General features: G+C 38.9%; 1 protein-coding gene across 1 annotated transcript; it reads right to left on the minus strand.

The window, feature by feature from the left end:
* Positions 1-9,163: 9,163 nt before the first annotated feature.
* Positions 9,164-10,093, minus strand: LOC147576492 (olfactory receptor 4P4-like). Its single transcript, XM_086679384.1, has one exon. The coding sequence runs from the start codon at positions 10,091-10,093 to the stop codon at positions 9,164-9,166; it is 930 nt and encodes a 309-aa protein (XP_086535510.1).
* Positions 10,094-12,023: the final 1,930 nt, after the last annotated feature.

Raw genomic sequence — 12,023 nt, forward strand, 5'->3', positions numbered from 1 at the left:
AGAGAGATAAAAAAATCCAGGAGTATGAGGGGAAAATTAGAGAACTAAGTGATACACTAAAAAGAAATAATCTACGCATAATTGGTATCCCAGAGGAGGAAGAGAGAGGGAAAGGTGCTGAAGGGGTACTTGAAGAAATAATAGCTGAGAACTTCCCTGAACTGGGGAAGGAAAAAGGCATTGAAATCCAAGAGGCACAGAGAACTCCCTTCAGACGTAACTTGAATCGATCTTCTGCACGACATATCATAGTGAAACTGGCAAAATACAAGGATAAAGAGAAAATTCTGAAAGCAGCAAGGGGTAAACGTGCCCTCACATATAAAGGGAGACCTATAAGACTCGTGACTGATCTCTCTTTTGAAACTTGGCAGGCCAGAAAGAATTGGCACGAGATTTTCAGTGTGCTAGACAGAAAAAATATGCAGCTGAGAATCCTTTATCCAGCAAGTCTGTCATTTAGAATAGAAGGAGAGATAAAGGTCTTCCCAAACAAACAAAAACTGAAGGAATTTGTCACCACTAAACCAGCCCTACAAGAGATCCTAAGGGGGACCCTGTGAGACAAAGTACCAGAGACATCACTACAAGCATAAAACATACAGACATCACAATGACTCTAAACCCATATCTTTCTATAATAACACTGAATGTAAATGGATTAAATGCGCCAACCAAAAGACATAGGGTATCAGAATGGATAAAAAAACAAGACCCATCTATTTGCTGTCTACAAGAGACTCATTTTAGACCTGAGGACACCTTTAGATTGAGAGTGAGGGGATGGAGAAGTATTTATCATGCTACTGGAAGCCAAAAGAAAGCTGGAGTAGCCATACTTCTATCAGACAAACTAGACTTTAAATTAAAGGCTGTAACAAGAGATGAAGAAGGACATTATATAATAGTGACAGGGTCTATCCATCAGGAAGAGCTAACAATTATAAATGTCTATGCGCTGAATACCGGAGCACCCAAATATATAAAACAATTACTCATAAACATAAGTAACCTTATTGATAAGAATGTGGTAATTGCAGGGGACTTTAACACCCCACTTACAGAAATGGATAGATCATCTAGACACACGGTCAATAAAGAAACAAGGGCCCTGAATGAGACATTGGATCAGATGGACTTGACAGATATATTTAGAACTCTGCATCCCAAAACAACGGAATATACTTTCTTCTTGAGTGCACATGGAACATTCTCCAAGATAGATCACATACTGGGTCACAAAGCAGCCCTTCATAAGTATACAAGAATTGACATCATACCATGCATACTTTCAGACCACAATGCTATGAAGCTTGAAATCAACCACAGAAAAAAGTCTGGAAAACCTCCAAAAGCATGGAGGTTAAAGAACACCCTACTAACGAATGAGTGGGTCAACCAGGCAATTAGAGAAGAAATTAAAAAATATATGGAGACAAACGAAAATGAAAATACAACAATCCAAACGCTTTGGGACGCAGCGAAGGCAGTCCTGAGAGGAAAATACATTGCAATCCAGGCCTATCTCAAGAAACAAGAAAAATCCCAAATACAAAATCTAACAGCACACCTAAAGGAACTAGAAGCAGAACAGCAAAGGCAGCCTAAACCCAGCAGAAGAAGAGAAATAATAAAGATCAGAGCAGAAATAAACAATATAGAATCTAAAAAAACTGTAGAGTAGATCAACGAAACCAAGAGTTGGTTTTTTGAAAAAATAAACAAAATTGACAAACCTCTAGCCAGGCTTCTCAAAAAGAAAAGGGAGATGACCCAAATAGATAAAATCATGAATGAAAATGGAATGATTACAACCAATCCCTCAGAGATACAAACAATTATCAGGGAATACTATGAAAAATTATATGCCAACAAGTTGGACAACCTGGAAGAAATGGACAAATTCCTGAACACCCACACTCTTCCAAAACTCAATCAGGAGGAAATAGAAAGCTTGAACAGACCCATCACCAGCGAAGAAATTGAATCGGTTATCAAAAATCTCCCAACAAATAAGAGTCCAGGACCAGATGGCTTCCCAGGGGAGTTCTACCAGACGTTTAAAGCAGAGATAATACCTATCCTTCTCAAGCTATTCCAAGAAATAGAAAGGGAAGGAAAACTTCCAGACTCATTCTATGAAGCCAGTATTACTTTGATTCCTAAACCAGACAGAGACCCAGTAAAAAAAGAGAACTACAGGCCAATATCCCTGATGAATATGGATGCAAAAATTCTCAATAAGATACTAGCAAATCGAATTCAATGGCATATAAAAAGAATTATTCACCATGATCAAGTGGGATTCATTCCTGGGATGCAGGGCTGGTTCAACATTCGCAAATCAATCAACGTGATACATCACATTAACAAAAAAAAAGAGAAGAACCATATGATCCTGTCAATCGATGCAGAAAAGGCCTTTGACAAAATCCAGCACCCTTTCTTAATAAAAACCCTTGAGAAAGTCGGGATAGAAGGAACATACTTAAAGATCATAAAAGCCATTTATGAAAAGCCCACAGCTAACATCATCCTCAACGGGGAAAAACTGAGAGCTTTTTCCCTGAGATCAGGAACACGACAGGGATGCCCACTCTCACCACTGTTGTTTAACATAGTGCTGGAAGTTCTAGCATCAGCAATCAGACAACAAAAGGAAATCAAAGGCATCAAAATTGGCAAAGATGAAGTCAAGCTTTCGCTTTTTGCAGATGACATGATATTATACATGGAAAATCCGATAGACTCCACCAAAAGTCTGCTAGAACTGATACATGAATTCAGCAAAGTTGCAGGATACAAAAATCAATGTACAGAAATCAGTTGCATTCTTATACACTAACAATGAAGCAACAGAAAGACAAATAAAGAAACTGATCCCATTCACAATTGCACCAAGAAGCATAAAATACCTAGGAATAAATCTAACCAAAGATGTAAAGGATCTGTATGCTGAAAACTATAGAAAGCTTATGAAGGTAATTGAAGAAGATTTAAAGAAATGGAAAGACATTCCCTGCTCATGGATTGGAAGAATAAATATTGTCAAAATGTCAATACTACCCAAAGCTATCTACACATTCAATGCAATCCCAATCAAAATTGCACCAGCATTCTTCTCGAAACTAGAACAAGCAATCCTAAAATTCATATGGAACCACAAAAGGCCCCGAATAGCCAAAGTAATTTTGAAGAAGAAGACCAAAGCAGGAGGCATCACAATCCCAGACTTTAGCCTCTACTACAAAGCTGTCATCATCAAGACAGCATGGTATTGGCACAAAAACAGACACATAGACCAATGGAATAGAATAGAAACCCCAGAACTAGACCCGCAAACGTATGGCCAACTAATCTTTGACAAAGCAGGAAAGAACATCCAATGGAAAAAAGACAGTCTCTTTAACAAATGGTGCTGGGAGAAGTGGACAGCAACATGCAGAAGGTTGAAACTAGACCACTTTCTCACACCATTCACAAAAATAAACTCAAAATGGATAAAGGACCTGAATGTGAGACAGGAAACCATCAAAACCTTAGAGGAGAAAGCAGGAAAAGACCTCTCTGACCTCAGCCGTAGCAATCTCTTACTCGACACATCCCCAAAGGCAAGGGAATTAAAAGCAAAAGTGAATTCCTGGGACCTTATGAAGATAAAAAGCTTCTGCACAGCAAAGGAAACAACCAACAAAACTAAAAGGCAACCAACTGAATGGGAAAAGATATTTGCAAATGACATATCGGACAAAGGGCTAGTATCCAAAATCTATAAAGAGCTCACCAAACTCCACACCCGAAAAGCAAATAACCCAGTGAAGAAATGGGCAGAAAACATGAATAGACACTTCTCTAAAGAAGACATCCAGATGGCCAACAGGCACATGAAAAGATGTTCAGCGTCACTCTTATCAGGGAAATACAAATCAAAACCACACTCAGGTATCACCTCATGCCAGTCAGAGTGGCCAAAATGAACAAATCAGGAGACTATAGATGCTGGAGAGGATGTGGAGAAACGGGAACCCTCTTGCACTGTTGGTGGGAATGCAAATTGGTGCAGCCGCTCTGGAAAGCAGTGTGGAGGTTCCTCAGAAAATTAAAAATAGACCTACCCTATGACCCAGCAATAGCACTGCTAGGAATTTATCCAAGGGACACAGGAGTACTGATGCATAGGGGCACTTGTACCCCAATGTTCATAGCAGCACTCTCAACAATAGCCAAATTATGGAAAGAGCCTAAATGTCCATCAACTGATGAATGGATAAAGAAATTGTGGTTTATATACACAATGGAATACTACGTGGCAATGAGAAAGAATGAAATATGGCCTTTTGTAGCAACATGGATGGAACTGGAGAGTGTGATGCTAAGTGAAATAAGCCATACAGAGAAAGACAGATACCATATGGTTTCACTCTTATGTGGATCCTGAGAAACTTAACAGGAACCCATGGGGGAGGGGAAGGGAAAAAAAAAAAAAAGAGGTTAGAGTGGGAGAGAGCCAAAGCATAAGAGACTGTTGAGAACTGAGAACAAACTAAGGGTTGATGGGGGGTGGGAGGGAGGAGAGGGTGGGTGATGGGTATTGAGGAGGGCACCTTTTGGGATGAGCACTGGGTGTTGTATGGAAACCAATTTGACAATAAATTTCATATATAAATTAAAAAAAAAAAAGAGTTGGACTCTTAACTGAGAAAGGCACCCTAGTACCCCTTTACTTCTTATCTTTGTGTTAGCCTGTGTCCAGCAGTTTCCCTGAAGGTTCCCCAATGCTCCAATCAGACAGAGCAATTCAGAAGCTCTGCCTGCCTTGTGTTCGTCTTACTTTCCAAAGAAAAATAATATAGCGTGGAATAGTATTAAGCTAGTATTGACTAAGAAAAAATTCACTGAAAGTTAAAACATAGAAACATTTATTTGGGCAATTGCACTTGTAATTGGGGAGGCACAGATTCTGGTAGGAACCTAAACTGCGTTCCCAGGAAGACAAAGAGAGGCAGAGTTATAGAGGCAAAAGGCTATGAGTGTAATTCTCATTCAGGTCCCTTCTGCAAAACAGAGATTGGAATTAGGGTAACTGGGATTGGTTGGGTTAATATGCAAATGAAGGATTGGAACACTTTTAGAAGCAAAGAATGCTGATGACTCAGGTGTCATGAGGAGGAAGGAAGTTAAGTCCAGGCTAAAGGCTGCCAGCTCTCTGAAAAGTTCAAAAATCTTCATGGTTTCTCCAATGCAGATGTGCCTAAACGCTTCCTTACTTATGGCCTCCTGATCCTATTTGTAAAAAGAGACTATGTTAAGTAGGCTTGCTTGCTCCATTTTGGAATTTTCCTTTAATAGTAGCTTCAGAAAGATCTGACTTGGGGAGGGACACACAGAACCAAACACACGCGGTACCGTCCAATATGCATCGTTATCCAGAGTAACGTATGTGGGTAGAGCAGACAGATGAATAAAGTTAGTGACCTGTAATATCAGGACTGGAACCCAAGGTATTTGTTTCCAGGGACCAATAATGATGAAATAGATGGTTGGGGAATAGAGAACAGAAGAAAAGGAAAGATTCAAGAAGAAACAATCTATCCTTTATATATATGTGTATATATATATATATATATATATATATATATATGTGTATATATATATATATATATATGTGTGTGTGTGTGTGTGTGTGTATATATATATTTTATATATATATGTTTATACATATGTATATATATATCCTTTATATATATATATATATATCTTTATATATATATATATATATATATATATATATATATATATAAAATCATTAAGTGAGAGTATAATAAAATATGAAGGGACATCCAGTCTCAATATATAGCCCAACTTTTATTCTGGTTACCATTTGGCTGAGTCCTGTGTTACTTCATTTCTGCAGGTTAGTTGGCTCAGTCCAAAATGTGCACACTGACACGAGGTGAACCAATTCTCCTCCCTCACACACAATTTCATATATGAAAAATTTCCTTAATACATGTAAAACTTTAGGAGATCAACTTTTCTAGGAAATTATCTGGTACAAAACAACAAAAATAGCTAGAACTTACTGAGAGTTTATTTTGTGCTTTAACTTCCTTGTATCGTTTTATCTCACGACTGAACATATTGTGAGATAAATAGAGTTAGTTCTGTGGTTCCAATAAGAACACGAGCTTCCAGAGGTTAAAAAGATTCACTCAAAGAGCTACCAAATGCACATAAGGAAAAGAACGCTGTGCCTTCTGTGTGTGAAAGAAACAGGTTTTTATGTGTTTACTGCTGGCTTCCAGCCTTTTACAGTAGAGTAACCCTGAGGAAATGAGAGATTCTAGCATGTCAGAATGATGGATATCAGAGCTCATGTTTTACTGGTTGTCCATTTCAGTATAAGGCATCTTGTTGACCAAGCTTCACTCAAGCTGGCTTGTGTCACCACACAGAAGGAGGTAGCTAGTCATATCTCTACCCATAACACAAAAACACAGGATCATCCTTATTAGACATGTGTATAAGTGACTCACTTACAACCCCAATCCCTGATTTTGTCTCAGTTCTCTGCTGAGAATTGATTTTGTTCTTTTTATCCTTCTTTTCTAATCACCTTCTAAAACCTTCTGTTTTAGGGAGTACATGGATTTATTTATAAAACCGAGATTTTAGGAGTGCTTGTGTGGTTCAGTTGCTTAAGTGTCTGACTTCAGCTCGGGTCATGATCTCATAGTTAATGAGTTCGAGCCCCACGTTGGGCTCTGTGCTGACAGCTCAGATCCTGGAGCCTGCTCTAGATTCTGTGTCTCCCTCTTTCTCTGCCCCTCTCCTACTCACACTGTCCCTCTCTCAAAAATAAATAAACATTTAAAAAAAAGATTTAAAAAAACGAGATTCCAGGTATTTTTGAAGTTATTAAGTATTGTTCTATAGACTGGAAAGAGAATTCTAGAAAGAACAACTTACAACTGGATAACTAATCTTAGCTCAGTATATTTTTGATGGGCTTACTATATAAAATAGTCATGATTTTTTGCCAATAAAATCTTATGAATTCTTGAGAAAAAAACAAATAAGAAAATGTTTTGGTTTTGCTGTGTAGTATTCTTTCTGATGGGTCGCGTATTTCCTCTGACCCGTCCTCAAGACCATCAACCTGCCCCCTACTACACACACACACACACACACACACACAGAATTATCACACATACACAGGAACAAATATACACACTACATTTCTATATTAAAAATAATCCAAATATTCTTTGGAGAATTACTATATTAAGCCAGTTCAAACCAAACTATGACTAGACAGACTTGATTTCCTATGAAATAGAATGTTTATCTTTGATAATCCACAGGTTTTCCTGGATCCATGAAGAAAAAAAAAGTAATTCAATGTGTGAAAAGTCCTAAGAGTAGAACTATCAAAGGAAGATTTCCTGACATTAGAGCAAACACTATCTCATTTATGTTTTGTCCTGGACTTCTCCTTGGCTCTGGGCAGGAGTAATTCAATCGAGGAAACTGTGAAAAGGATGCAATCGTTGTGCTGAGAAAGGCAAATACTTTCACAGAGAGAAATGTCTACACAAATGGGAACCAAGACCCAGGCTATGTGATTCAGAGGGCAAGGAATAAATGAAAATTAAAAGAGTAGTACCTCAAAATGCAGAAAATAAGAAAAAAGATATTATAGGGGGCTGACATTCTGTTGGACTTCATCCCTGATTGCTACAGGGAATGTATGTTGAAGTTCTAACCTTTCTGACATTACACATTTTATTATTAATGCGTGATAGCTCATAACATAAGGGGAGGTGCTGGATATGTGAGAACAATGGATAAAGGCCAATAAAAAGAGAAGATAGGATCTTTGAAAGTAATTCACTTCCTGTTAACTTCTTAATTTGCACGGGGTTATTGCTAGAAAACAGATAACAGAAAATAAATATATACCACTTCTTTGAGTTGCCTCAATCAAACTGGAAAAACACATAAGAAACATTGATATGGGGCACCGGATTATTTTAAAAGGAGTAGATGTACAGTTTCATATCAACAAAAGAACAGGGAAGAAATCAGAAATGCTTCTGGTCTGTCCATGAGTCAGCAAAATCTTCTGGAATAAGAAACATCAAGAGTCTGACTTATAGGTAAGACATGAACACTAAGGCATAGTGGGGGCAACATTATAAGCAGAGAAGAGAGAAGAAATAGTCATAGCGCTGACAGACTTTAGAGTATGTTTGGAGAATGTGGAGAAGTCCAGTGCAGCTGGTTGAAAGCATCCAAGCACAGGGAATAAAGGAAGAAAGGTAGAGAAAGAACGAAAATATGTAACGTTTCCAGCAGCCATATGGCCTGCTAAATCTTCACATGTGTTAGTCAAAGTAATATTACAATAGTACTCACTTCGTAGATATTTGAGAAAAGGGGAGGCATATGGGGCACTTGGGTGGCTCGGTCGGTAAAGCGTTGGACTTTAGCTCAGGTCATAATCTCACAGTTCATGAGTTCCAGGCCCATGTCTGGCTCTGTGCTGACAGCTCAGACCTGGAGCCTACTTCGGATTCTGTGTCTTCCTCTCTCTCTGCCCCTCCCTCGCTTGCACTACCTCTCTCTCTCTCTCTCTCTATCTCTCACTCTCTCTCAAAATTAACTAAATATTTAAAAAGTGGGGAGGATGCATATATGAAGCAAATTAACAAGACACAGAGATAAAAACACACCAGAGTCAATAATCACCCACCTCTCCCTGGCCCCAATATCTGTCATTGTGACACCATGCTTTATACCAATGTAGTGACTTCAACATTAGCAAGTTTGGCCAGGAGAAATTTTCACAGCAGCGAGAAGTTTGGATTTTGTTCCAAGGAATATAGGGTTCCTTGCATATCTTTGGAGAGAGTAGTGATATGATTGGGCATGTGTTTTAGAAAGGCATTTCTAGCATTCCTCAAACCCATGCAACCATATCTGGAACCAGTTGGAAAGTTTAGAGTGCAGACTACAATCTGAACTGCAGCGACTTCCTTCTTTGGCTCTACTATGTTAGAGGCCATTTGGTCCAGCTTCCCCCCAAAAGTTATATGTTTTCTATAACACCTGAAATAATATGCTCTGGGGACACAAAGTCGAAGTGCAGTCAATACCACCTTTACTGGAAATTTGAATGTGCCATTTTAGACCACACCTTCTGCATGGCGGTTTTCATCTCCGTGTTTCTCAGGGTATAGATGAGAGGATTCAGCATGGGGGCAATCACAGTGTAAAACACGGAGATTTCCTTATCCTTGTTCTCGCTCCCCGCAGGTAGAACATAGATATAGATACAAGGCACAAAGAATAAAACCACCACCATCACGTGAGAGCTGCAGGTGGAGAGAGCTTTGCGTCGCCCTGCGGAGGAGCGGGTCCTAAGGTTATATAATATGAGTATGTAAGAAGCCAACAGGACAAGAAAAACGACAACCACCACCATCCCTGAATTAGCAATCGCTAAGATACTAACAACACGAATGTCTCTGCACACCAGTTTCAAAAGAGGCTTCACATCACATATGTAGTGATCTATCTGATTAGGACCACAGAAAGGTAAGTTGAGTACCATGAGCAACAGAGCAACGGAGTGCCAAAAACCCACAGCCCAGGCCGTGAAGATCAACATGTTACACCTCTGCCGGTTCATGAGGACCGTGTAGTGCAGGGGCTTGACAATGGCAACATAGCGGTCAAAAGCCATGGACACCAAGATGAATATCTCCACACCCGCCAGCAAGTGGGCAGCGAAGAGCTGGGTCATACAATTGTTATAGGAGATGTTTCTTCTTGCGGCGCCTAAGTCCCTGAGTAGTCTGGGGACCACGGTGGAGGTGTAGCAGAGATCCATGAGGGAAAGGTGACAGAGAAAGTAGTACATCGGCTGTTCGATTAGATGGCTGCAGGTGATCGTGAGCAAGATGATGACGTTGCCCATTAAGACAGCCAGGTAACAGAGCAGGAACCAGAAAAAGAACAGGAGCTCCATTTGCTTATTTCCCCACAGACCCATGAAAACAAATTCTGTGACATTGTTCTGATTTTCCATGAGGTTGAGGTGAGTCCAGGGACACAATAGAAATTTAATTCATCTGAAATGATACAGAACATACGACACGTTTAAGAGTACTTTTTGCTTTTTTGGAGGATATTTACACTGAAAAATATGTAGGTCACAAAGGAACTATTGCATTTAATCTTTTAAATCCCTCTGGTTTGATGCCATTATTATATTTCAAATGATACTTAATGAGAGCATACTTTATGCTGGGAGGTTTTACAAACATTTTGCATGCATTTAATTCATAATATCCAAATAGTTACTATTCTGATACTCATTTGACAAGTGGGGGAACAAAAATGGGTGGGTTTGGATAATAATACAAATTCTTTCAGATATAAGTAGCAACCTAAGATATGATCTTGTATCTGATGCTAAGTTGTATGCTCTTGAGAGCTATGCTACATTATCCACTGACCAAATGGACTTCCGTCTATTTTCCACTTCCTTAAATAGTATGATTTTTTTTCATCTCTAGCATTAACACACAAATAACTGTAAGTAATCCCCTCCCCTTCTCTATGCCACATATAATAATTTATAAAATCCCAACCTAACACCACATTCTGTGCATTGAGTGGAATTAATATTTCTTCAAATGAAAGCAAAATCAAGGTTCTTAATTGTAGCAGATAAATAACCTGAATTCATTGAGAACAAACCCAGTGACTCTGCTTCTTGGCAGTTTGGTCAAGAGTCAGGACATGGAGATACAGAATATAGGTATTTGGAAACACTATTTGGGCATCTGAAAACAGGAACACGGGTTCTTGTTATATAAAAGCTTTCCCTTTTTCCTAATCATTCTAAATACACATGTTAGAGGTTGCTGTTAACATGTTAGAAACACTGAGGACAGGTAGTTGTTGTCTGGTACATACTGAAGAACCCAGTGTGATTAAAGAATGTCCTGCATATTTAGCGATGCGTTTAGAACAGTGCAACCACTTAGACGCAGTAGACCCAGGAGCAGAGAGTGAATATGTGGAAACATCACCTTTTACCCATAACCAAGCGTCCTCCACAGCAAAATCATGATTTGCCTAAAAGACTACTGACGTCTCGGAATTACTTTAATGGTACCAACGGCGGAACAATATGATGTAGTGGACAGATCCCTCATCTAATGATCATGAAGGTGAGCATCCAGGCTCCCATGTCTTGTTAACTAGTTTTTGTTCACACTGAGCAATCCATTCTCCCTGATCCTCCCCCTTCAGCTGGTACATGGGACTAAAACTTCTGGATCCAAGAGCAAAATGAAGTCCATTTAAGAATATACAGTAGAAGGCCTTATCATTCCAACTTGTCAGGTCCACAGAAGAGTACCCCCAACAATGTTTGAAGAGGAACAAATGGTTATATAAGAAGATACATACCAGCATTTTCATCAGCTGATTGCCTTTACCTGTGGATTTTGTTTTCTGCCACAACGGGACGGATTGAAGAACTTATATTCGACATACATTGAGGTTAAGGAAAAAACATTCTGTCGGTGTAAGTTTGTTCTGATTTCCACATAGGGCTTAGCAAAGTACTTTTATGTATAAATTGAGAATATCCAAGATGAATGTTTGTTTATATGGAAGAATATGATCAGTTAAAGGACATATAGAAATCCCAGAGTAGGTTTTCATTAAAGTTGTAGAATAAGAACTAGAGAATCAAAACCATAGAAAATGCAACTTTTGGTTTAGAATGTTTGCCGACATTGGCATAAGCCTCAACATCTAACAGATGGTCCAGTGCTTCTCAACCTACAATGCTTAAATATCAATTGTAAAAATAGAGATCGGTATAGAAAAAGATCCTTCCAAGCAGCTCCCATAAACTCTGTGCCAGGAATCTTCTGGGGAAAAAAAAAAAAAAAAAAAAAACGAATTCGCAAAATCTCCCTGTGCCTGTTTCTTTCCTTTCC

The sequence above is a fragment of the Puma concolor genome, chromosome D1 (genome assembly GCF_028749965.1).
Source record: "Puma concolor isolate L17-30 chromosome D1, mPumCon1.1.hap2, whole genome shotgun sequence".
NCBI lineage: Eukaryota > Metazoa > Chordata > Mammalia > Carnivora > Felidae > Puma > Puma concolor.

What these genes read in the sequence shown, in the direction of transcription:
- LOC147576492 (XM_086679384.1), bottom strand. Translation starts at nt 10,093, where the DNA reads ATGGAAAATCAGAACAATGTCACAGAATTTGTTTTCATGGGTCTGTGG.